The sequence below is a fragment of the Lathyrus oleraceus genome, chromosome 7, assembly GCF_024323335.1.
Source record: "Lathyrus oleraceus cultivar Zhongwan6 chromosome 7, CAAS_Psat_ZW6_1.0, whole genome shotgun sequence".
NCBI lineage: Eukaryota > Viridiplantae > Streptophyta > Magnoliopsida > Fabales > Fabaceae > Lathyrus > Lathyrus oleraceus.
Window position 1 is genome coordinate 545,033,853 of NC_066585.1, and position 20,752 is coordinate 545,054,604.

Genomic DNA, 20,752 nt, shown 5'->3' on the forward strand with positions numbered 1-20,752 from the left:
AATCACGTGGACCATGTTATGATGTATAGCCCAAGTTATTAGATAGTTAGCTAGTTACTTAGCATGTAAGCAAATTGAAGTGCACGTAACTTACTTGTATGTAAACACGTTAGTGTAATCCAGTTTCATAATTAAATAATACAATTTCTTTCACTCACTCTCTTCTTCCTTCCTCACCCAAGTGCAGTAGCACTAACAAGGTGGTATCTAGAGCTTCTGATTCGATTTCTTGATCATAAATTCAAGAACTGCACATTGATGCTTGTGTTTTCTCATGTTGAATCGGCAAGAGAGGCATGTGATATTCTCATCAAGTATTATGAAGGTGGTGAGAAGGTTAAATGTAACAAGTTAAAGGCAGCGAGGGCAGTATGAATTACTGCAGATAAGAGAAGATGAAAAGATTGAAGGCTATGTCTCGAAGGGGTTGAATCTTGTCCATCTCATGAAAGGCTACGGTGAAACCCTAACTGATAAGATGATAGTTGAGAAAGTAATGAATATATTGACCTCTCACTTTGATCATGTTATTGTAGATATTCACGGATACAACAATCTTGAAACCCTAAAACTGGAAGATTTGGTTGGTTTGTTGGAAGCACGTGAGTTATAGATTTTCGAGAGGAAAGGGGTTCAAGATTCGATACAAGCACTGCAGGCGCAGACATGGAAGAAACATGGTAGTTGCAACAAATTCAAAGGAAAATGAGATAAGACTTGGAGAAAGAAATCTTGGGTAAAATCACAAAAGCATAAGGTCAGTGACAGGGCTTTTGAATCTTTCAAAAAAGGAAAAGGAATCTCATATGATAAAGACAAAGAAGAGGAAAACGGTGTGCATTGCTATAACTGTGAAAAGTGGGGTATTTTTGCCAAGAATTGTTGGTACAATAAAGACAAGGGAGCAACAAAAAGGTAAGGATGAATGAGTAAATCTTACACGTCAAGACTTAGATGATTCTGAAGATATGGTGGTTATGGATGCAGTTGCAGATGAGCATGTCGACTCCAAGATCTGGTTCCTCGACACATGGTGCTCAAATCACATGACTGGTAGAAAAGTGTGGTTAGTAGATTTCGACGAGTCGAAGAAGTGCAAGGTCAAACTTGCAGATAATAGCTCATTCCAAGTAGAAGGTATTGACAACATAGTTATTCAAAGGAGAAACGAAGCAAAAATCTATGATCAAAGATGTACTCTATGTACCTGTAGTAAAGTGCAATCTGCTAAGTGTTAGACACCTGATGGAAGAAGGTATCTTAGTAGTTATGAAATATGGAACTTTGGAACTATTAGCCACTCAGAATAATCTGGTCTTAAAATGTCATATGTCGAAGAATAGAACATTTAAGACCATGATCAATTCGACTAAGGTACAATGCCTAAAAACAGTGACCGACCACAAGAATAGTTGGTTATGGCATTTGAGGATTGTCCATTTGAACTTTAGGTCACTCAATCAACTGATTAACCAAGATATGGTAACTATTATACCAAGTCTTATGATATCCGACAAACTTGGTGAAGGTTGCTTATCAGGGAATTAATCCATAAAGTCTTTCGTTACGACTATTCAAATGAGATCCTCCTGCATACTAGAAGTAGTACATTTATATGTATGTGGCCCATTTGAGGATCATGTCGTTGATGGAAATAAGTATTTTGTCTTAATTTTTTTATGAGTATTTTCAAAAGCTTTGGATCTATGTGATAAGGCGCAAAGACAAACTATTTTAAATCTTTAAGAGATTCAAAATGCTTGTCAAAAACTAGAGTGAGAATAAGATCAAGGTTCTGTGAATAAATAGAGGTGGAGAATACACATCCAAGATATTTGAAGAGTTCTATGAACACCATGGAATTGATCACGAGGTAACTTCTCCTTACATGCCTCAACATAATGGAATAGCATAAAGAAGAAACCGAACCGTATTGGATATGAGGAGATGCATGCCGAAGAAAAAGAATATGTCGGAATCCTTATATGGTGAAGAAGTCACCACAACTGTTTATATTCTGAACAAGTGCCCTACCAAGAAATTGAAGAACAAGGTTCCTGAAGAAATATGGAGTGGAAAACGACCATCAGTGAGTCATCCGAAGGTGTTTGTATCTATTTGTTATAAACATGTTCCCGAAGTAAGGAGAAGAAAACTTAATGATAAAAGTGAACTAGTAGGATATCATAAGACTGAAGCATACAAGTTATTCAATCCAATGAATGATAAGACCGTACTGAGTCGATACATTGTGATTGATGAGAACTCTGATTGAAATTGGAATTTAGGTGATGCAATTAACAAGCCATTAATGAGATATGACATTGATGAAGAAAGTAGTGGGTACAAAAAAATTCAGTTATTGACATTCCAGTCATAGTCGAAGTTGAAGCAGACAATAGAGAGGGTGTGGCTAGCAGAAGCCAAAGACCTCAAAGAACCAAAGTTCTCTCAGCAAGGCTTCAAGAATGTGAGTGGTTGGTGATGATGAAGTCAGGCCAGATGGAGAATCGATTCATTTTGCTTAACTTGCAGGTGCTAAATCAATCAACTATTATGAGGCCTTAAAGAAGAAACTCTGGAAGGAAACTATGTTCGAAGATTTACAAGCGATTGAAAGAAACAATACATGGGATCTAGTTGAATTGCCAACACATAAAAAAGTTATCAAAGTAAAATGAGTGTTCAAGATGAAGCACAATCCTGATGGGTCGATTGTAAGACAAAAGGCAAGAGTACTAGCTCGAGGATTTCTTCAGAGAGCGGGACTCGACTAATCTGATGTATATGCATCAGTATGGAGACTTTCATACTGGTGGTTGCCTTGGCATGCAAGCAAGTCTAATCGATATATTACTTAGATATGAAATCATCAATTTTTAGTGGTATTCTAGATGAAGTTATGTATGTCAGACAACCTCCTGAATTTGTGATACAGGAGGAAGCGAGGAAACTGTACAAGTTGCACAAATACCTTTATGGTCTCAAACAGGCACCTAAGGCATGGAACAAGAAGATCGACTCATACTTAGTCGAATTGGGGTTCATCAAATGTAGGTCTGAGTATGATGTCTATGTATAGGTCATGTCACAAGATATAAACATCATCTGCTTATATGTCGATAACTTTCTAGTAAGTGGAAATAGCATGGAGAACTCGTCGAAGTTCAAGGAGATGATGAAGAGAGAATTTGAAATGTCAGATCGAGGAAACTTGTCGTATTTCTTAGGCATGGAATTTTAAATTACCAAACAAGGTATGATGTTGCATGAAAGGAAGTATGTAAAGTAAATACTCAAGAGATTCAGGATGGATGATTTGAATCCTGTATTATCACCTGTCAAACCTAATCTGAAATTAGAGAAACATGGAGAGGAGGAAAAAGTCGATGCCACTTTGTTCAAACTAATTGTAGGATCCCTGAGGTATCTGTGCAATAGCATACCTGATATACGTTTCTCAATCGGATTAGTAAGTAGATACATGGATGTACCAAAGGTGTTACACATGAAGGTTGCAAGAAGAATCCCGAGATACCTAGAAGGATCAATAAATTGTGGAATTTTGTTTCCACGAGATTATGAAAGCAAAGAAGTTGTGATTAATTGGTATTCATATACTGATTGGTGTGAAGATAAGGAAGATCGAAGAAGCACAAATGATTATTATTTTCAAGTATTTGGTGCCCTAACCTCATGGTGCTCGAGAAAGAAACTTGTGGTCGCATTATCATTGTGTGAGGCTGAATATATAACAGGATTCTATGCTTCTTGTAAAGAAATCTGGATCAGATCTGTGCTGGATGAGATGAGGGTCAAAGTGAAGAATTCTTTGGCGCCGCTGATCGATAACAAGTCAGTCATCAATCTTGCATAGAATACAATTATGCATGGAAGAAGTAAGCACATTGAAGCTAGATTTCACTTCCTAAGGGATGAAGTAAATCAAGGTGAACATGAAGGGAGATATTGCTCGAGTGAAGCACAATTGACCGATATTTTCACCAAAGGATTGAAGATCGACATACTCCTGACTTTGAGAAAGAAATTAGAAATAGTTCAGATCGATTATGATTAGCTTGTGTTTGAGAATTTGAATTATAATGAGTTATATTGTGATATATAACCCAAGTTATTAGGTAATTAATTAGTTACTTAACATGTAAGTTACTTTAAGCGCAAATAACTTACTTTTATATATACACATTAGTGTAATTCAATTTCATAATTCAATAACACAATTCCATTAACTCTCTCACTTTCTCGTTCCTTCCCCACCAAAGTGCATTCTCACTAACAAAGTATATTATTTTTTTATTCTAGTATCTTTAAAATTTTTATTTGATTTTGATACTTACAAATATTTTTATTCACTCTTTAATCATTTTTTTGTTTTGTTTTTTTGTTTTGTTTTGATAATATATGTAGTGAACATCAAATTCAACCTCAAAATCTAAAAGTACATAGAAGAGAAGCAAGCAAAAGATAACATTTGAGGAACATGAACCTTCCTTAAACTTTCCCAACCTTCTTGACTTAAACCATGCTCACTCCACAAATACTTCTTCAATTGAATTCATTATCATTCCGAAAATGACAACACTTTCACCATTTTCTTATAGTTACTCTCCCTTTAACATCATAAACTCCAAAACAATATCTTATTTTCTTCCTTTACACTCAAAAAAATAAAAAATTCTTAGTTTTAAAATCATGTTCAAACTTTCTCTTTTCTTCCGAAGAAAATCATATTTATCTATTACTCCACTATTAATATAATGAGTAGGAATAATTAGACCATTGATTATTATTTCTCATAATTCAAGATTAATATTTTGAATGATAGTTTTAATTATACCTTGCCATGATTCAAAACTATCACTATTATATTACTATATTGGAGTTTTAAGTGAACATCAACTTCAACTTAAAAATCAAACTATTATAGAAGAGAAGCTAAGAAAAAGACAAGTTTTGATGTACTTGAAGCTTCCTTAAACTTCTCCAACCTTCTTGACTTCAACCATGCACACTCCACAAATACTTCCTTCAATTCAATTCAATTCATCATCATTCCAAAAATGGCAACACTTTCTCCATTTTCTTACACCCCCTCTCCCTTCAACACCACCAACTTCAAACCAATCCTTTCACCACTTCATCTCTCTTCTTTTCTTTCTTCACACTCCAAAAAACTCAAAACCACTTCCTTCAAATTCAAATCATTCTCATCCCTTAAAGACGAAAACGAAACCAATTCATCACCCGTATCAGTTGCTCCTAACAAACAAGACAACATAGACAACAACAGCGATAATAATAACAACGATGATGTTGGAAGAGAAACAAACGAGGATGAGAAAGAACAACAGGAAATGGATTGGAAAACGGATCAAGAGTTTAAGAACTTTATGGGAAATCCATCAATTGAAGCAGCAATCAAGCTGGAGAAGAAGAGAACTGACAGAAAGTTAAAGGAGCTTGATGATGAAAGAACTAAGAATAATCCAATTGTTGGTGTTTTTAACAGCTTGGTTCGTCGTAATTTGGTTATGGAAAAAGAAAGGCTAGAAAAAGTTGAGGAAACTTTCAAAGCTCTTGATCTCAATAAGGTGAAGTTCATGCTAATCTGTACTCTTTGTTGTTGTTGAATTTGAATGGCACTGAAGGTGTTTGTTTGTTTGTGCAGTTGAAGAGTTGTTTTGGTTTTGACACATTTTTTGCCACGGATGTTCGAAGATTTGGCGACGGAGGGATTTTCATTGGGAATTTAAGGAGACCGATTGATGAAGTGATTCCCAAGTTAGAGAAGAAACTCTCTGATGCAGCAGGTAGAGAAGTTGTTTTATGGTTTATGGAAGAACAAAAAGATGACATTACCAAACAGGTATAATTTGCTATGAATTCGAAGAGATCTTGCTCACTTTATTACAATTAAGGCTTTGGTTAATTGTGGGATTTATACATTCAGGTTTGTATGGTTCAACCAAAAGCAGAAATGGATCTCCAATTTGAGTTAACTAATTTGAGCAATCCCTTTGGCTATCTAAGTTCAATTGCATTAGCAGTAACTACTTTTGGAACAGTTGCTTTGATGAGTGGTTTCTTCCTTAAACCTGATGCTACATTTGATGATTATCTTGCTAATGTTGTGCCTCTATTTGGTGGTTTCTTGTTTATTCTAGGAGTTTCTGAGGTAAGTTCTTTTCAAGTTTTCTACCAAACCCGAAAGTTTTATCTCAGATTATGAAACTGTTACACAGGCATGGACACAGACACACACATACATCACACTGATATTATAATAATTTGAAAAATGGTTGAAGTTGAATGTATCTACATGTGTCGGTATCTTCGTCTTTGAGGTTTAAATTGTCCTGTGGTTGTATTCTTTTCATTGTGCAGATAGCCGCCAGAGTAACTGCAGCTCGTTATGGTGTTAAACTCAGTCCTTCGTTCTTGGTGCCGTCAAATTGGACAGGTTGCTTAGGAGTGATGAATAACTATGAATCTCTTCTCCCAAACAAGAAAGCTCTTTTTGATATTCCTGTTGCGCGTACCGCTAGTGCATATTTGACTTCATTGGTGCTTGCTGTTGCTGCCTTTGTAGCTGATGGAAGCTTTAACGGTGGAGATAATGCATTGTGAGTTGTGTGTCTTGTATCTTTTTCTAAAGAACTTCTGCTTCTTAATTAGTACTTCTATAGTGAAAAAGAATCGAAAATGAAACTAAACTTGATAAGTTTGTAAATGAATTTTGTTTACCAAAACCATAATCTTTTGATAAGGAAATAGCTCGCCTCAAGCGATGATGCATATGCATTGTTTGGATAAACAACTTACTAAGTGCTTATAGACCACAATATTATAAGTTGTTTTCATAAACTATGCTGAATAGTTTATAGAAACAAGTTGAAAACAACTTATAGACATGTCATAAGATGTTTTTCTAAGCTCTCTCAAACAGTCTCATAAACTCAAATAAGTAAATCCAAGCAGCTTCTTGTTCACGAAATACATGGCTATGTATGAAGCGGGTCGATCCTATTTTTGCAGTATAGTATTGGCCATATGACTTCCATGCATTGCAGTCAAAATATAAAATGGCTAGCTTGCCTAATGAACATTGTTTCCTCATATCGACTATATAAGTAATATGCGGTAGCATTTCTGTTGATTATAACCTTCTACCATTTTATTTTCAGGTACATAAGGCCTCAATTTTTCTATAACAACCCTTTGCTTTCTTTTATTCAGTTAGTTATCGGGCCATACACGGACGACCTAGGAAATGTGTTGCCCTATGCTGTCGAAGGTGTTGGAGTTCCTGTTGATCCACTTGCTTTTGCCGGACTTTTAGGTGCGTATTTTGCTGTTTCTGTCTCGTCTTTTCTTTTTTAATAAGAATGACACAATATGCAAATCTAAATGTTTTGTAACCTAAGATATAAATTAGTAAATCTTGATACATCCAGTTTATTAAGTTGAACAGTTGAAATTTCTTTCTGATTTGTAAAAATCACATTGTGAGCCGACGACAGTTTAAATGAACTGATTGTAGTTACAATAGGTAAATTTTGTTCTATATTCTATTTACTAGTTGGAAAACATAGTTGTCGATATAATATCCGCGAACAATTTGATACTTGTGCAGGGATGGTGGTGACTTCTTTGAACTTGTTGCCATGTGGAAGACTCGAAGGAGGGCGAATCGCGCAAGCCATGTTCGGAAGAAGCACTGCCACATTGTTATCTTTTGGTACATCATTATTGCTTGGTATTGGTGGCCTAAGTGGAAGTGTTTTATGCTTGGCATGGGGATTGTTTGCAACTTTCTTTAGGGGAGGAGAAGAAATTCCTGCAAAAGATGAGATCACACCACTGGGGGAAAGTAGATATACTTGGGGCATTGTTCTTGGTCTAATCTGTTTTCTCACCCTTTTCCCTAATATTGGAGGAACTTTCTCCAATTCATTTCTAAGTGATCCATTTTTTAGGGGATGAAATGTAAATGTGTTGTATATTTGTAGATGTATGTAACTATATGTATATATTTTTACACTTTTTATAACTAGATAGAATTGTGTTCCTTGTACTATAACCTCAATGACATCCAACCATAATCACATAATTTCTAGGTACCGGTTCGCCGTACTTTTGCAAATTAGTTTTTTCATTGATGCGATGTCGGATTCTTCGAAACCAGCTTTAAATTGCATTTGGAGAGCTAATGTTTCATCTAGGCGTCTTCTTTTTAAAAGGCTTCAAACCAGAGACGAGTTAGGGAAGCGGGTTTCGGTCCCCAAGAATCCCATCAACACCTATTTATTGATTGTCCTATTGCTTTAGAGGTTTGGTTAGATATCTTAGATTGTATTGGCTTGCCTAGTTTTTTCCTTTCTTGATGGTGATATTTCGGATCATTGGTTTTGAAACACATTTTTACTAACTGCTAAGTGTGCAATTTACATTTTATATTATACAATATACTTTACAACAATATGCATGATGCAAGTGAGTTTTTGTAATGCTTGTTATTCCTCAGAGTCAGAATCCACTTCAATTGGACATGATCCATCATCTACATTGGCTAGTGGATCGTACATTGGCGAGGTAGGATCGATGCACCCCATAACAAGATTCAGATCACAGCGATCACCCTGCATAGATGTTTTCACTCATCGTTTAGAAAACTCGATTCGACATTTCGAATTCTGACTAGTAATAACTTCTAATGAAAAAAAGAGTAACGCTCACCCCTTCTTTTGACAAATTACCAACCATAGCACATTTAGATATAACTGTAGTTGTGTCTGGAAATATTGCTTTTTCACATGCTCCTTCTTTACCTAGTTCTTCTGCCAAACCCTACCATAAGAATAATGCACATCAACAGTTGCTCTAAAATGTTCCCTTTTTATATATATTCAAGAGGGACACGTATTCCCTCAGTCACGAAACGAAAAAGTTACTGGATATCAGTAGTTTGATGGAGATCAGACGACTGGTCAAGAAATGTTTAGAAAATTTTATTCGAGTTTATCTAATGACATTAAACATACATATAACTATAACTTTTTATGATATTTTATAAAAATTGTACCTCATTAAAGAACTCAATTGGCTTGTTCTGTAAATCTTTAGGAACTCGAAACTGCAATCTATATGGACCATCCCAGTCTTCTCCATTTGTAAATGAGAAGATCAAGTTCAATGCTACACCAAGAAAAGAAATGTTCAGAATATGACACTAAATAATGTTGTTAACGGAATAATTGTATATTTTGATTGACGACGAATTTGACAGAATCCCGCGCATTTAGAAACAAAAAGTAGCATATTACCATGTTTAGGAACACATATTTGAATGGAATATATAGGAGAATCAGCTTTGCCTCTATCCTTTCTTAGCATAGCTCTTGGTTCACCACCACACATAATTGGTTGATTAAAACCTCCTAAACATATGAAACACCAAAACTCAAATGAAGAAAAATAAAATGAATCAAAATATTTTCCATGCAAAAAAGTAACATCAACAAATTACCATTAAAAGCAATTCCAAATTCTTCACTAGGAGCAAGTTTTGCTGCAGCTGGATTATAGAAAAGTTTAAGATTTTCACCCTGCAATAATTTATAAATATTTAGAAAAGTTGATTGAGTAACTCAAAATAACTTAACTTAATAGTTTTAGTACTTACTGAAGTAGGATGGACACCACTCATGGTTTTCCAATAAACTGCAGCCTTCCCAAATTCAAACATAGCCCATGAAGGAAGCTTGTACCTGTAAACATCAATCGCATTGAAGCACAGACGCACTAACACCAGACATGATACTGACAGGTTAATACCAATAATAGTTTGAAAAATTAGAATAACCGAATGTAACATTAGACATGATACTGACACGTTAATACCAATAATAGTTTGAAAAATTAGAATAATCGCATGTAACATTCAAATTTAAGTGTCGATATTAGACACCAGACATACGTCGGATACGATTAGGTTTCAGGCACCAGAGACACCTTCAAATTTAAGTATATGCATACATTAGTATTAAGTGGGAATTCATACTCTTGAGTTTCTTCGGTAGGACTTGTTGCAACAGAAGCAGCAGCCTTTATTACATGCCTAACTTTCACATGTCTTGTCTTCATAAGGTAACATCTTGGCAATGAAACATTCAGAAAATTACTACCTGCATCAGAAATTATGAAGTCTTACACATGAAAAACCTTGCACTTTATTATTAAAATTAAATACTTTAAAAAACTGTCCATAAATAATTGCTAAAAATAACTAACCAAACGTGTTTGTTATGGTATGAGTAGGAAGAGAAGTTGTGAGAGAGAAGCAAGGTTTTGTTGAAGCAGCAAAAATTGAAGCATTAGTTGCAGCCATGAATCACACTTTTTTGGTGATTCCTTAATATTGGATTAGAATATGAAAAGGAGTTAAGAGAATAGAGAAATAATGGTGGCTCAATCTAACAACTCATAGATATTTTTTTGGTAAATATATGATGACCATAGATTAAATAAATAGTATATTAGAAAACAGACAAAAGGATATTTTTTTGAGGGACAAGTGGCAAATGGTTAGAACAGAAAAAATATCACCCCATGACCATAGATTAAATAAATATTTAAGAAAATAAATGTATGACTACTATTAAATTCTTTTACAAAATGATTCCACTATGAGATACCAGTTTTTTCATAGAGTGTAACACCATTTCAAAGCATTGAATTTAGGTTGCAATTCAATTTGATATAAACAATCTTTAATAATAAATATTTAAATTAAAACCATTTTGAATTTATTTTTTAAAATAATTTATATAAAGTTACTGAATGTCAATATTAAATTTTACATTTATAAATATGAGTTAGAATTCTTTTTTACTATTTATAATTTGTATAAAAATAAAATTTGAAAATACAAAAGATGAATAATATATGTTTTTACTAACTTAATATGTATTTGTTTTCTTAATGATTTAACTTAAAATTTCAATTATTTTCATCCATTAAAAGAAAAGATGAATAATTGAAATAAAAAGTAAAAAAATTGGACAAATAAAAAGGGGGAAAATGAATACACGGGTATAATAACATCAATTATCTTTTAAATTGTTACTTATTTTTAATCATATATAATGTAGTTCAACAACAAATATAAAAATTTGTAATATTGAACTCTAAAAACAGCAGGAATTTAGGCGCAACTTATGGACAACATAATATCATGACCTCATATTAAGTGGTATGGAGAAAATTGTATCACCATTTAATTACTTTAATATCTTTTATAGTGTACTATAGCAATTGATTATTATTTTGTTGTAAAATAGACAAATTATACTTTCATTTTAATTATAGTTATTGATTAAAAGAAACAAATAAATATTATTTATTAGATTTTATATAATAAACATAAGACTATTTATCAATTTACTGTGCAAATTATTCCTTCTATTTTTATCTCAAATAAATAGTTCACATCACAACTTTTAAATCATCACTTAATATATAATATCTAATTTTAATCAACAAATAAATATTTAATAATATTACAAAGATAAATTCGTATATAAATAAAATTTGATAAAACAAAACTGTTAAAAATATTTTTTTTCTCTAATTAAAGTGCTGAAATCAGCTTGCAAAGACGAAGATCGCTTTGGAAGCTCATTTCAGCAAGAAGGACAAGAGATCGAAAGGAAAATGACCCATGAAGGGTAAAGAGAATTTTCAAAATTTTGGTGGAAAAAAGTCTCAAAATTCCAAGAATTTGACTATCAAATCGGTGAGAGCAGCTGCAACAAAAATGGTGGTTAAGGTAACTTTAGAGGTGAAAATAAGATGTTTGACAAAAACATAGAGTAGTGCTTTAAGTGTCAAATGTTTGATCATTTTGCAAGAGAGTGCAATGCAAACAAGAAGGAACCTCAAGGAGATGAAGCCAATGTTGTAAGACAAGAGTTTGATGAAGAGAATAAACTCTTGATCATGATCACTGAAGAAGAATACAATAGTAGCAGGCTATGGGACAACAGTAGCAGTAATTTTGGGAATGCTGCAAAAACAGGTTGTAACCGGTTACATGAAAAAATTAACCTGTTACATGCAAAAGAGAATGTCATGATGATTGTGAGAGAAAGAGTCTAGTGCATTGAAGAATGGTATTTGGACTCAGAATTCTCTACTAATATGACAGGGAAGAAGGATTGGTTTGTTAAAATTAGTCGTGCCATGAAGAACAGAGTGAAGTTCGCAGATGACACCACTCTAGCGACAAATGGGATCAGTGATATTTTGATCATGAGAATGGATGATGGACATTCCTTGATCAAATATGTATTATACATTCCAGGAATCAAATATAACCTTTTAAGTATTTTACAATTGATTGAGAAGGGTTATAAGATTCACATGGAAAACAAGGTGCTGCTTGTTATGGATGCAAATAATGTTTTAGTCCTTAAAGCTCATATGGCTGCCAATATAACCTTCAAGTTTGAGCTGAAGGTTATAGAGCTTATATGTCTTGCAACATCGGCAAATCGAGAAGAGTGGATATGGCATTATCATCTTGGGCATCTCAATTTCCGAGATCTCAAAGACTTGCAAAAGAACGGAATGGTAACGAGGTTGCCATTGATCAACATACCAGCTGGAATTTATGAAGAATGTGTGCAAACGAAGCAACATAAGGGTAAGTTTAGCAAGGATGCAAGTTGTAGAACCAAGAATCACCTTTAGATGGTGTATTCAGATGTGTGTGGATCGATGCAAGTAGATCATTGGTGGCAATAGATATTTTTTCACATTCATCGATGATCATAGTAGAGAGCTATATGTATACCTAATCAAGAGAAAGGATGAGGTAATTGAATTGCTTAAGAAGTTCAAGTCCATACTTGAGAGGCAAAAGGGTCACAGACTCAAAGTGATCAAACCGGATGGTGGAGACGAATATGTCTCAAAAGATTTTGAGAGGTTTTGAGATCAAGAATGGATTGTACCACCTTATACACCGCATCAAAACGGTGTTGCTGAAAGAAGGATTCGATCGATCATGAACATAGTAAGAAGCATGTTAAAGGGGAAGAACTTTTCGAGAGTTTTGGGGAATAACGGTATCCATAATTTTCTATATGTTGAATATGTGTCCAACAAATAAGCTTGAGAAGGTAAAACCGGTGGTTACAAGTTTTGGGGTAGCTTAGAAAGAAAGTGGATAATAAGGGAGAAAAGATGATACTTGTAGGGTACCACTCTACCGATGATTACAAGTTGTTTGATGCAGCAAAAAGGAGGATTGTGATAAGCCAATACGTCATTGTTGATGAAATCAATGAGCTACACTAGCCTGTAACCGGTTACGTAAAAGTTGTAACTAGTTACAACTTTGAAAATTCAGATTATGCAGAAACAGGAAGTGCAAAAACGCCTATTATCGAAGCCCAAATTGAAGAAAATGTGAGAATATCAACAAGGAAAAAAAGGTTGCCTCAAAGACTCCAAGATTGTGAGTTGTTCCAATACAACAAAGTTAATGATGGTGGTGATTTTGTCCATTTTTCACTTGTTGCCGAATTTGAACCAGTTAAAACGGAAGATATTTTAAGTGATCCAAAATGGACTTGTGCTATGAATGAGGAGTTGCAATCTATTAAGAAGAACAATACTTGGGAGCTGGTTGATTTATCAGACGAAAAGAAGCCAATTGGTGTGAGATAGGTGTTCAAAGTGAGGCAAATCCCAAGGGTGAAATAATCAAGCATAAGGCTCGATTAGTTGCAAAGAGATTCTCACAAAGAGAAAACATAGAATTTGAAGAGGTATCCGCATCAGTTGCTAGGATTTAAACCATAAGGCTAGTTATTAATCTATCTACAAAATGGACATCAAATATGTGTTTTTGAATAGGCCGCTAGAATAAGAGATGTATGTGGAATAACCCGCGGATTTTGTTGTGAGAAACCAAGAGCTGAAGTTCTACAAGTTAAAGAAAGTGTTGTATGGTTTGAAGCAAACTCCAATAACTTGGAACAAAAGAATTGATGGTTTCCTAAAGGAGGGTTGACTTCAAGAAATGTGTATCCGAGCATGGAGTGTATGTTAAGACAAATATAAGTGAAAGAGTGATTATCCTTTTTTTATATGTAGACGACTTGTTGATAACAGACGGCAACTGAAAGTGAATTTTTAAGTTTAAGAGTGAACTTATGAAAGAACTTGAGATGAACGACCTTATCCTAATGACATACTTCATTGGCATTGAGTTCTCCAACGCATTTCTACCGGTATTACAAAGTGATTGAGGCTTAAAAACATAAGTCAAATAACAAAAAATTGAAAAATCTGTGCCCGTAATCGGTTACACTAAACCTGTAACCGATTACAACAACTACAAAAATTAAATCACTTTCAATGGTAATCGGTTACGTGCAGACGTTAATCGATTACAACTGCGATATTTTCTCTATTTCTTCAGCTCATAAGTGACTTTGACCTTCCTGTAACCGATTACACCTCATGTTAACCGATTACAACACTTGAATTATCAAAAATACTTTTAACAAAAACACCATGTGCCAAAGCTAAAACATAATATATAATACTACATTTTTTATTATAAGTCGTTTTGGACTTTTCAAATGTATTACGAAAAGTAATTATTGTTATATGAAAATGAGAAATTATGAATGCTTTTACAAAATCGTTCTTCATTAATAAAATAAAGAAGATAAATTTAGATAATTGAAAAAAGAGATAATAATAAATAAACTTTTAAGAATATAATAGAAAAAATAATTTTAATTATCTATTGATAATTTAAAATGAATTATATTGTGATACAATTTTTTTATTATAAAATGGAGAGAGTATATTTGTAAGGACTAAATTTCTATTTTTACTTTCTATAAGGCACATAAAATAGTATATTTGCAAATATTAAAACTTATAATTCATAATTCTTAATAATGACATTTAATTGATTAAAAAATACATATTAAAATTATAATTCTTAATTCCTCATAATGAGAAAGTCAATTGTTATCCCAACATAGAAAATATCCAAACCAATTTTTATGAATCATGTGAATCTCATTCTTCAAAGATCAATGCCCTTCACAAAGCCAAACACCACCTTATCCCTTCATTCAGCCCACAATATTTTTCAAATTCCCATTTTCCCAAACATGTACCACCGTTTAAATTACTTGGCTAATTCCACATCACAATCAATTCCAACACAACACAAACATTAACATAAAACCTCAAAAAACATTCAAACTCTTTCACAAAAGGCTTTGCCATAATCAAAAGTACATAAAAAATTCCTTCTTTTTTCTCTGCATGGCTTTGATAACTTCTCAGCCCAAAAACCCTATTCTCCATAATCACTTCACAACCTTTCATTCTTCAATTCCACAACTCAATAGGTCTATAGTGAATCTCGGGTCATTCTCAAAAAATTCAAAAGCTATTAAAGTTTGTAACTTTAACTCCAAGTCAAGAAATTTTCACTTGAGAAACAACCCCTTTAATTTTAATCCACAAATTGTAGCTAAATCCAATGCTGCAATTGGAGAAGTTGCTTCTTTGGAGCCAGAGGAATCACCATTGAAACATAGAAAGATTTTCCTATCTGATGTTGAAGTGAAGAGAGAAAAAAATGTGTTTTTTGGAAGGAAATGGAGTTCATTGGATATTGGAACTTTTGGTATTGTTTTGGGAATGCATTTGCTTTGCTTATTTGCTCCATTCAATTTCAATTGGCCAGCTTTTTGGGTTGCTGTTTCACTTTATGTTGTTACTGGACTTTTTGGTATCACTCTCTCTTTTCATAGGAATCTTTCTCATAAAAGCTTTAAGCTTCCTAAATGGCTTGAATATTTCTGTGCTTATTGTGGAGTTCTTGCTCTTCAGGTTGAATTTTTCTTCTTGAAAGTTTTCATTTTTTGGTGTTTTTTTGCATTTAATTTTGTGTTTCTTGTTAGAATTGGTTGGAGATTATTAAGTGTTGTTAAAGTTGGTTAGGATTAGGTGCAAGTTGGTTAGAATTAATTAGAATTGCCTCCATTCGTGAGTTTCCCGCATTCATGCGTTAGTGACATATGTTAGTCCTCTACATTTTGTTAGACTATTTGATCTTGATTGAACGATCATTAATCTCTGGATGCGTGAATGTGAAGAAACTAGAGTTCGTAGTTAGTATAAGATACAATTTATATTGTGATCTTAAGATCTCTTTTATGGTTTTTGTGTGCAGGGAAATCCAATTGATTGGGTGAGTACTCATAGGTATCACCACCAATTTTGTGATTCTGATAAAGACCCTCATAGCCCAATTGAAGGATTTTGGTTTAGTCATATGAGTTGGCTATTTGATACCAATTCTATTGTAGAAAGAGTATGAAAGTTCCCTCTCTCTCTATATATATATCTAAAGATACATACAATAGTTTTGTGCATGATTGAATTGACAGCGAGTTTGACAAAATTAAATAATACTATTATTTTGTTAAAATTATGGTGACACATTATCGTTGTGTTGAACTCGACGTCAATTTAAATATGTACTGAATTTACTTGTGAAATGATTGTGTGATATGTATGTGTGCAGTGCGGAGAACCAACCAATGTTGGTGATTTAGAGAAACAATCTTTTTATAGATTTATAAGAAACACTTACATTGTGCATCCACTTGCTTTGGGAGCTCTTCTATATGCAATTGGTGGATTTCCTTTCCTTGTTTGGGGGATGGTATGAAAATTTGTTAATTTCATAGATTAAGTTGACAATATCTTTCAATTTCAGAAATTAAACTCGTGATTTAGTTCTTAATAGAATTGAATTCAAATTTAAATGCGTGTAGGGTGTGAGAAGTGTTTGGGTTTACCACATTACTTGGTTTGTAAACTCGGCTTGCCATGTTTGGGGGAGTCAGTCTTGGAATACAAGGGACCTATCTAGAAATAATTGGTATGTTAACTTTTTCTTTGTTTAATAATTGATTGGTTCACAAGTTATTGTTAAGAGATTACTTTTGATGCGACGACTTTTAAGGTTGTATAGTAGCAACCAATCATCGATCATCTTTTATATGAATATTTTTAATAATTTATTGATTACGATTGATCCACCTATTAAAAAAAATTGATTTTGTCAAGGCATATAAGTGAAATCTTATTCTCTTTATTGTTATCTAAAATTCTTAGGTGGGTGGCTTTGCTTGCATTTGGTGAAGGTTGGCACAATAACCACCATGCATTTGAGTACTCAGCTAGACATGGTTTAGAGTGGTGGGAAATAGACATGACTTGGTACTTGGTGAAATTTCTTCAAGCTATTGGTTTAGCAACAGAGGTTAAAGTACCAAGTGAGAGTCAAAAGCAGAGAATGGCATTGAACAATAATGATGTGGTAGCCACATGAAAAACACTTTTTTTTTTATAAAATTTAAGGTGTGAAAAGAAAGAGTATAATAATAAAAATGAAAGATAAAATACTTTTGAGAGGTTTTTGAAGGCTATTTTTAGGCTATTTTTTTGAACTTTTATTTCATTTGTTTTGGAATTATGGGTTGGATTTGACTATGTATATGGGACTATAATACCAAAAGATAGTGTAGAAGAATTTGTATTTCTTTTTAACACCATCTTCTTCATCTTTTCTGTTTTTATTTTATTCTTCTATTTACTATTCTTTCTGATTCATATTATAAACAAAATTTATCTTTTTACATTCATTAAATAATGAATCTCGTTTATTTATAAATCAAATATATTAGTTATTTAATAAATTTACAAAATTAAAATTTATTTATAATATAAAACAAATGAAGTATATAGTTGGATTATGCTCAGCTTGACCCAAACCTTGACCTTGGATAAAAAACTTTCATTAAACGAATTTTAATGCATGGATAGAGCATTCATGACATATTAAAGGCTTTAATGCATAAGATTAATTGTCATCATCAAAAGCATATTCAAGAGAGTTTCGTTGATCAATAACCTGTACAATATAGTTTCATATTTTTCCTCGTTTTGATGATAACAATACATCTCTCAGGGAGGTGGGAAAAGAAATAATAGATATATGTTTGGAGTAATTAAACCGTCTCTCAATTAAATAGAGAATATACTCTACTCCCCTTGAGAGTATATTTATCTCCTTTTGTGAAAATAAAAAATGTGGATAAAAATGCATTGTGATAATTTAGATATGCAAACATATTGCCAAATAGACTTTTAGGAAATGGAAATCATCATTTTATTTAATTCAAGGGAAAGTGCAAAAGAGAAATTGCAAGCAATAAAAGCACATAAGAAACAATTAGTTCATCTCATCATCATTCTCACTTGATATTATTGGAGATATGATGTTTTGTTTTCTCCATTTTCTTTATAAGCTTGTTGACCTTTGAGTACATTGCTCTTTGATAATCACATATATCATGCTTGAAAAGGAAGAAAAGAGGTCATTATTTCTTCGTTGTCTTGCTCTTCTTGGAGGTAGTGGAACAACGTGTCTTCCTTGAATAGTATATTCCATAGTATATCCCATTTTCCTCGAGATGCCTTTACCTATTTTTGAGTGCATAATTCTTTGTTGTTCTTCTTCAAAATCAAAGTCGATGTATGCAAGGATTTTCGTGATTAATTCACCATAGTGTAGAATGATGTTCTTCTTTTTGTCATTCAACATGCGATGAAGCATAACATCTACCCAATTTTCTCAATTTGATTTTCCAAAATCCAGACTGCAAGAACAACTGATTTTTAGATGGTGCTAAAGTTTCTTTTTCTTGGGAAAGGAACATGATTCATTGCATAGTGAATCAATCTACTATTCGGGTATACAATGTCGACATTTAATGGATATGGAATTCCAGAAGATGGATCAATTAGAAGGGGTTGAGCATAGAGATCAAAGTTGAATTTATCACCTTCATCGTCATTTTGATCGTAGTCTTGTTGGATGAAGGGTAGGTTGCAAGCTCGTGTAAAGTCTTCAAGTGATGGAGAAATGGGATGTTTCTTGACTTTTGAGCTAATAACTCCATTTGAGTATTGCAAGTTTGAGTAGAACATTCTCACTAATTCGGGATACATTTCTTGAGGTTTTTCAAAGATGGAGTTTCTTAGGCCGTCAAAGTTGAAGACTTTTACAAAGAGGAAATACTTGAAGAGCTCTTCATCTAAATAATGAGATATGTAGACTTCTCTATTGGCAAAGTGGCGATTGAAATTGTTCTCTTGCTCTTAAGTGGAGAAATCTTCAGAGAAGTAAAATGGTTATGATTGAGAGGACCATGTTCTCTTTTGTGCCATTTGAGATGATGATGAATGATTGAGAGAGATAAAATATTTCTAATGCAATGCTCAAGAGATGTAATGATGAGATGAGTAAAGAAGAGAGAGTTACCTCTATTTATAGCCTTTGTCCAATCAGTTGGATGAATGTGTCAATTGATTGGAAGATTCAATTATTGAGAGTTAGTCGTTGCAAATATCCATTAATGCGTGTACCAAATTTCAAAATTTTAAGTTTTGAGATGATCCATTCGATTAGGTCGTAGTGTCAATCAATTGGTTGGCCCATTTTCAACATTTTTGGTGTTTGGCCTTGTGTTGGATTTTCTTTTAACTATTACTATTATGCACCCCCGTTTATCTTTATTTGCGCCTCATTTATATAAAATACTTGAAAACTAATCTATTTGTTAATGAACTGATTTTATTTGATGAGCATAATTAACTCCAATATTTTAAAGTATTAATCAGAGCTTTCTTATCATTCCATAAAATAGTGTACTACCTCAGAAATCAAGACGTCTTGATAAACCTTCCCTTAAAATGAATCACTAACACATTGTGGTGTGTCATTCTCTATGAACCTTTGGATACGAGAGTTGGTTTAAACGACGAGTTGGATATGTCCATTACAGACATATCCACTCAACCTACAATGAGGTTAACTGATCAGTAAGGATCAGAAATATTGATATATCCTTAATGTAAAAACATGTTTTGATCACCATCATTGATATCCACCATCATTGATTATTCTTATATCAGAGACTTAAACTACCGTATTCTTGAAAGTATAATCGTTGCACAACTCCATTTCATATCCATTGAAGCTTTGAGCTGCAAAGTATTCTTGCAAAACAGACTACGGTTTAACCTTTGGTACCCAAATTTCCTTGGATCCATATGCGTTAGGTTTTCCAGAGGGTCTAGAGTTATTACTTATAAACCTTTTCAATTTGTAAAAACATAAGGGCTATAAATGGCCAAATCTCTTGTAGTGTATGCATTTATGAACTTGACATTTATTTTTCTTATGCTTTAAACATTTATTAGGTGTTCAAACTATTTTGAATCCTAATCCATTTTTATTTAAAGAATGCCTTTGACTAATAGGATCAAGTCAAAGTTTTCTTTCCCTTTGGTAAATTTACCTAGGGTTTCATGCAGGTCTATTACTTCTCTTGAGTTTCAAAGTGACACAACTCTCACATATTTCTCTTGAGCTTCTAATATTAGTTATTTCTAATTTAAGTGGTTTATTACTTTCTTCCAGAAACCCCAAATACTTCTTAAGTTCTAAGGTGTATTTTATAAGTTTATCATTTTCTTCAACTAACTTAGCACTAATTTGAAATAATTACATATATGATGGTTTAGTTATCTCATTATCGTCTTCCTCGTAGGATACATT

The 20,752-nt window shown here is 33.2% G+C and overlaps 4 protein-coding genes across 4 annotated transcripts; 3 read left to right on the forward strand and 1 right to left on the reverse strand.

Annotated features, from left to right (window-relative positions):
* Positions 1–3,310: 3,310 nt before the first annotated feature.
* Positions 3,311–3,877, forward strand: LOC127104921 (secreted RxLR effector protein 161-like). Its single transcript, XM_051042060.1, has one exon. The coding sequence runs from the start codon at positions 3,311–3,313 to the stop codon at positions 3,875–3,877; it is 567 nt and encodes a 188-aa protein (XP_050898017.1).
* Positions 3,878–4,973: 1,096 nt separating this feature from the next.
* LOC127105407 (probable zinc metallopeptidase EGY3, chloroplastic) lies at positions 4,974–8,095 on the forward strand. The gene is made up of 6 exons (XM_051042591.1): positions 4,974–5,612; positions 5,690–5,887; positions 5,972–6,196; positions 6,406–6,644; positions 7,206–7,360; positions 7,655–8,095. The coding sequence occupies exons 1-6, from the start codon at positions 5,082–5,084 to the stop codon at positions 8,002–8,004; spliced, it is 1,698 nt and encodes a 565-aa protein (XP_050898548.1). The 5' UTR covers positions 4,974–5,081; the 3' UTR covers positions 8,005–8,095.
* Positions 8,096–8,423: 328 nt separating this feature from the next.
* LOC127105408 (protein POST-ILLUMINATION CHLOROPHYLL FLUORESCENCE INCREASE, chloroplastic) lies at positions 8,424–10,524 on the reverse strand. The gene is made up of 8 exons (XM_051042593.1): positions 10,312–10,524; positions 10,082–10,205; positions 9,704–9,788; positions 9,548–9,626; positions 9,345–9,458; positions 9,104–9,216; positions 8,758–8,868; positions 8,424–8,660 (listed from the first exon to the last, which is right to left on the reverse strand). The coding sequence occupies exons 1-8, from the start codon at positions 10,406–10,408 to the stop codon at positions 8,535–8,537; spliced, it is 849 nt and encodes a 282-aa protein (XP_050898550.1). The 5' UTR covers positions 10,409–10,524; the 3' UTR covers positions 8,424–8,534.
* A 4,608-nt stretch (positions 10,525–15,132) lies between these two features.
* On the forward strand, positions 15,133–17,710 carry LOC127105409 (palmitoyl-monogalactosyldiacylglycerol delta-7 desaturase, chloroplastic). The gene is made up of 5 exons (XM_051042594.1): positions 15,133–15,948; positions 16,292–16,432; positions 16,646–16,786; positions 16,899–17,005; positions 17,242–17,710. The coding sequence occupies exons 1-5, from the start codon at positions 15,376–15,378 to the stop codon at positions 17,456–17,458; spliced, it is 1,179 nt and encodes a 392-aa protein (XP_050898551.1). The 5' UTR covers positions 15,133–15,375; the 3' UTR covers positions 17,459–17,710.
* Positions 17,711–20,752: the final 3,042 nt, after the last annotated feature.

Bases quoted from the DNA above. Each gene is read 5' to 3' on its own strand.
- LOC127104921 (XM_051042060.1), top strand. From the start codon at position 3,311: ATGGATGATTTGAATCCTGTATTATCACCTGTCAAACCTAATCTGAAA.
- LOC127105407 (XM_051042591.1), top strand. From the start codon at position 5,082: ATGGCAACACTTTCTCCATTTTCTTACACCCCCTCTCCCTTCAACACC. The intron at 5,888-5,971 runs GTATAATTTGCT...TTATACATTCAG, and splicing joins AAGATGACATTACCAAACAG to GTTTGTATGGTTCAACCAAA. The intron at 7,361-7,654 runs GTGCGTATTTTG...ATACTTGTGCAG, and splicing joins TGCTTTTGCCGGACTTTTAG to GGATGGTGGTGACTTCTTTG.
- LOC127105409 (XM_051042594.1), top strand. From the start codon at position 15,376: ATGGCTTTGATAACTTCTCAGCCCAAAAACCCTATTCTCCATAATCAC. The intron at 16,433-16,645 runs GTATGAAAGTTC...GTATGTGTGCAG, and splicing joins CCAATTCTATTGTAGAAAGA to TGCGGAGAACCAACCAATGT. The intron at 16,787-16,898 runs GTATGAAAATTT...AAATGCGTGTAG, and splicing joins CTTTCCTTGTTTGGGGGATG to GGTGTGAGAAGTGTTTGGGT.
- LOC127105408 (XM_051042593.1), bottom strand. From the start codon at position 10,408: ATGGCTGCAACTAATGCTTCAATTTTTGCTGCTTCAACAAAACCTTGC. The intron at 9,627-9,703 runs GTAAGTACTAAA...AAATTATTGCAG, and splicing joins GTGGTGTCCATCCTACTTCA to GGTGAAAATCTTAAACTTTT. The intron at 8,661-8,757 runs GTGAGCGTTACT...ACATCTATGCAG, and splicing joins GTAATTTGTCAAAAGAAGGG to GGTGATCGCTGTGATCTGAA.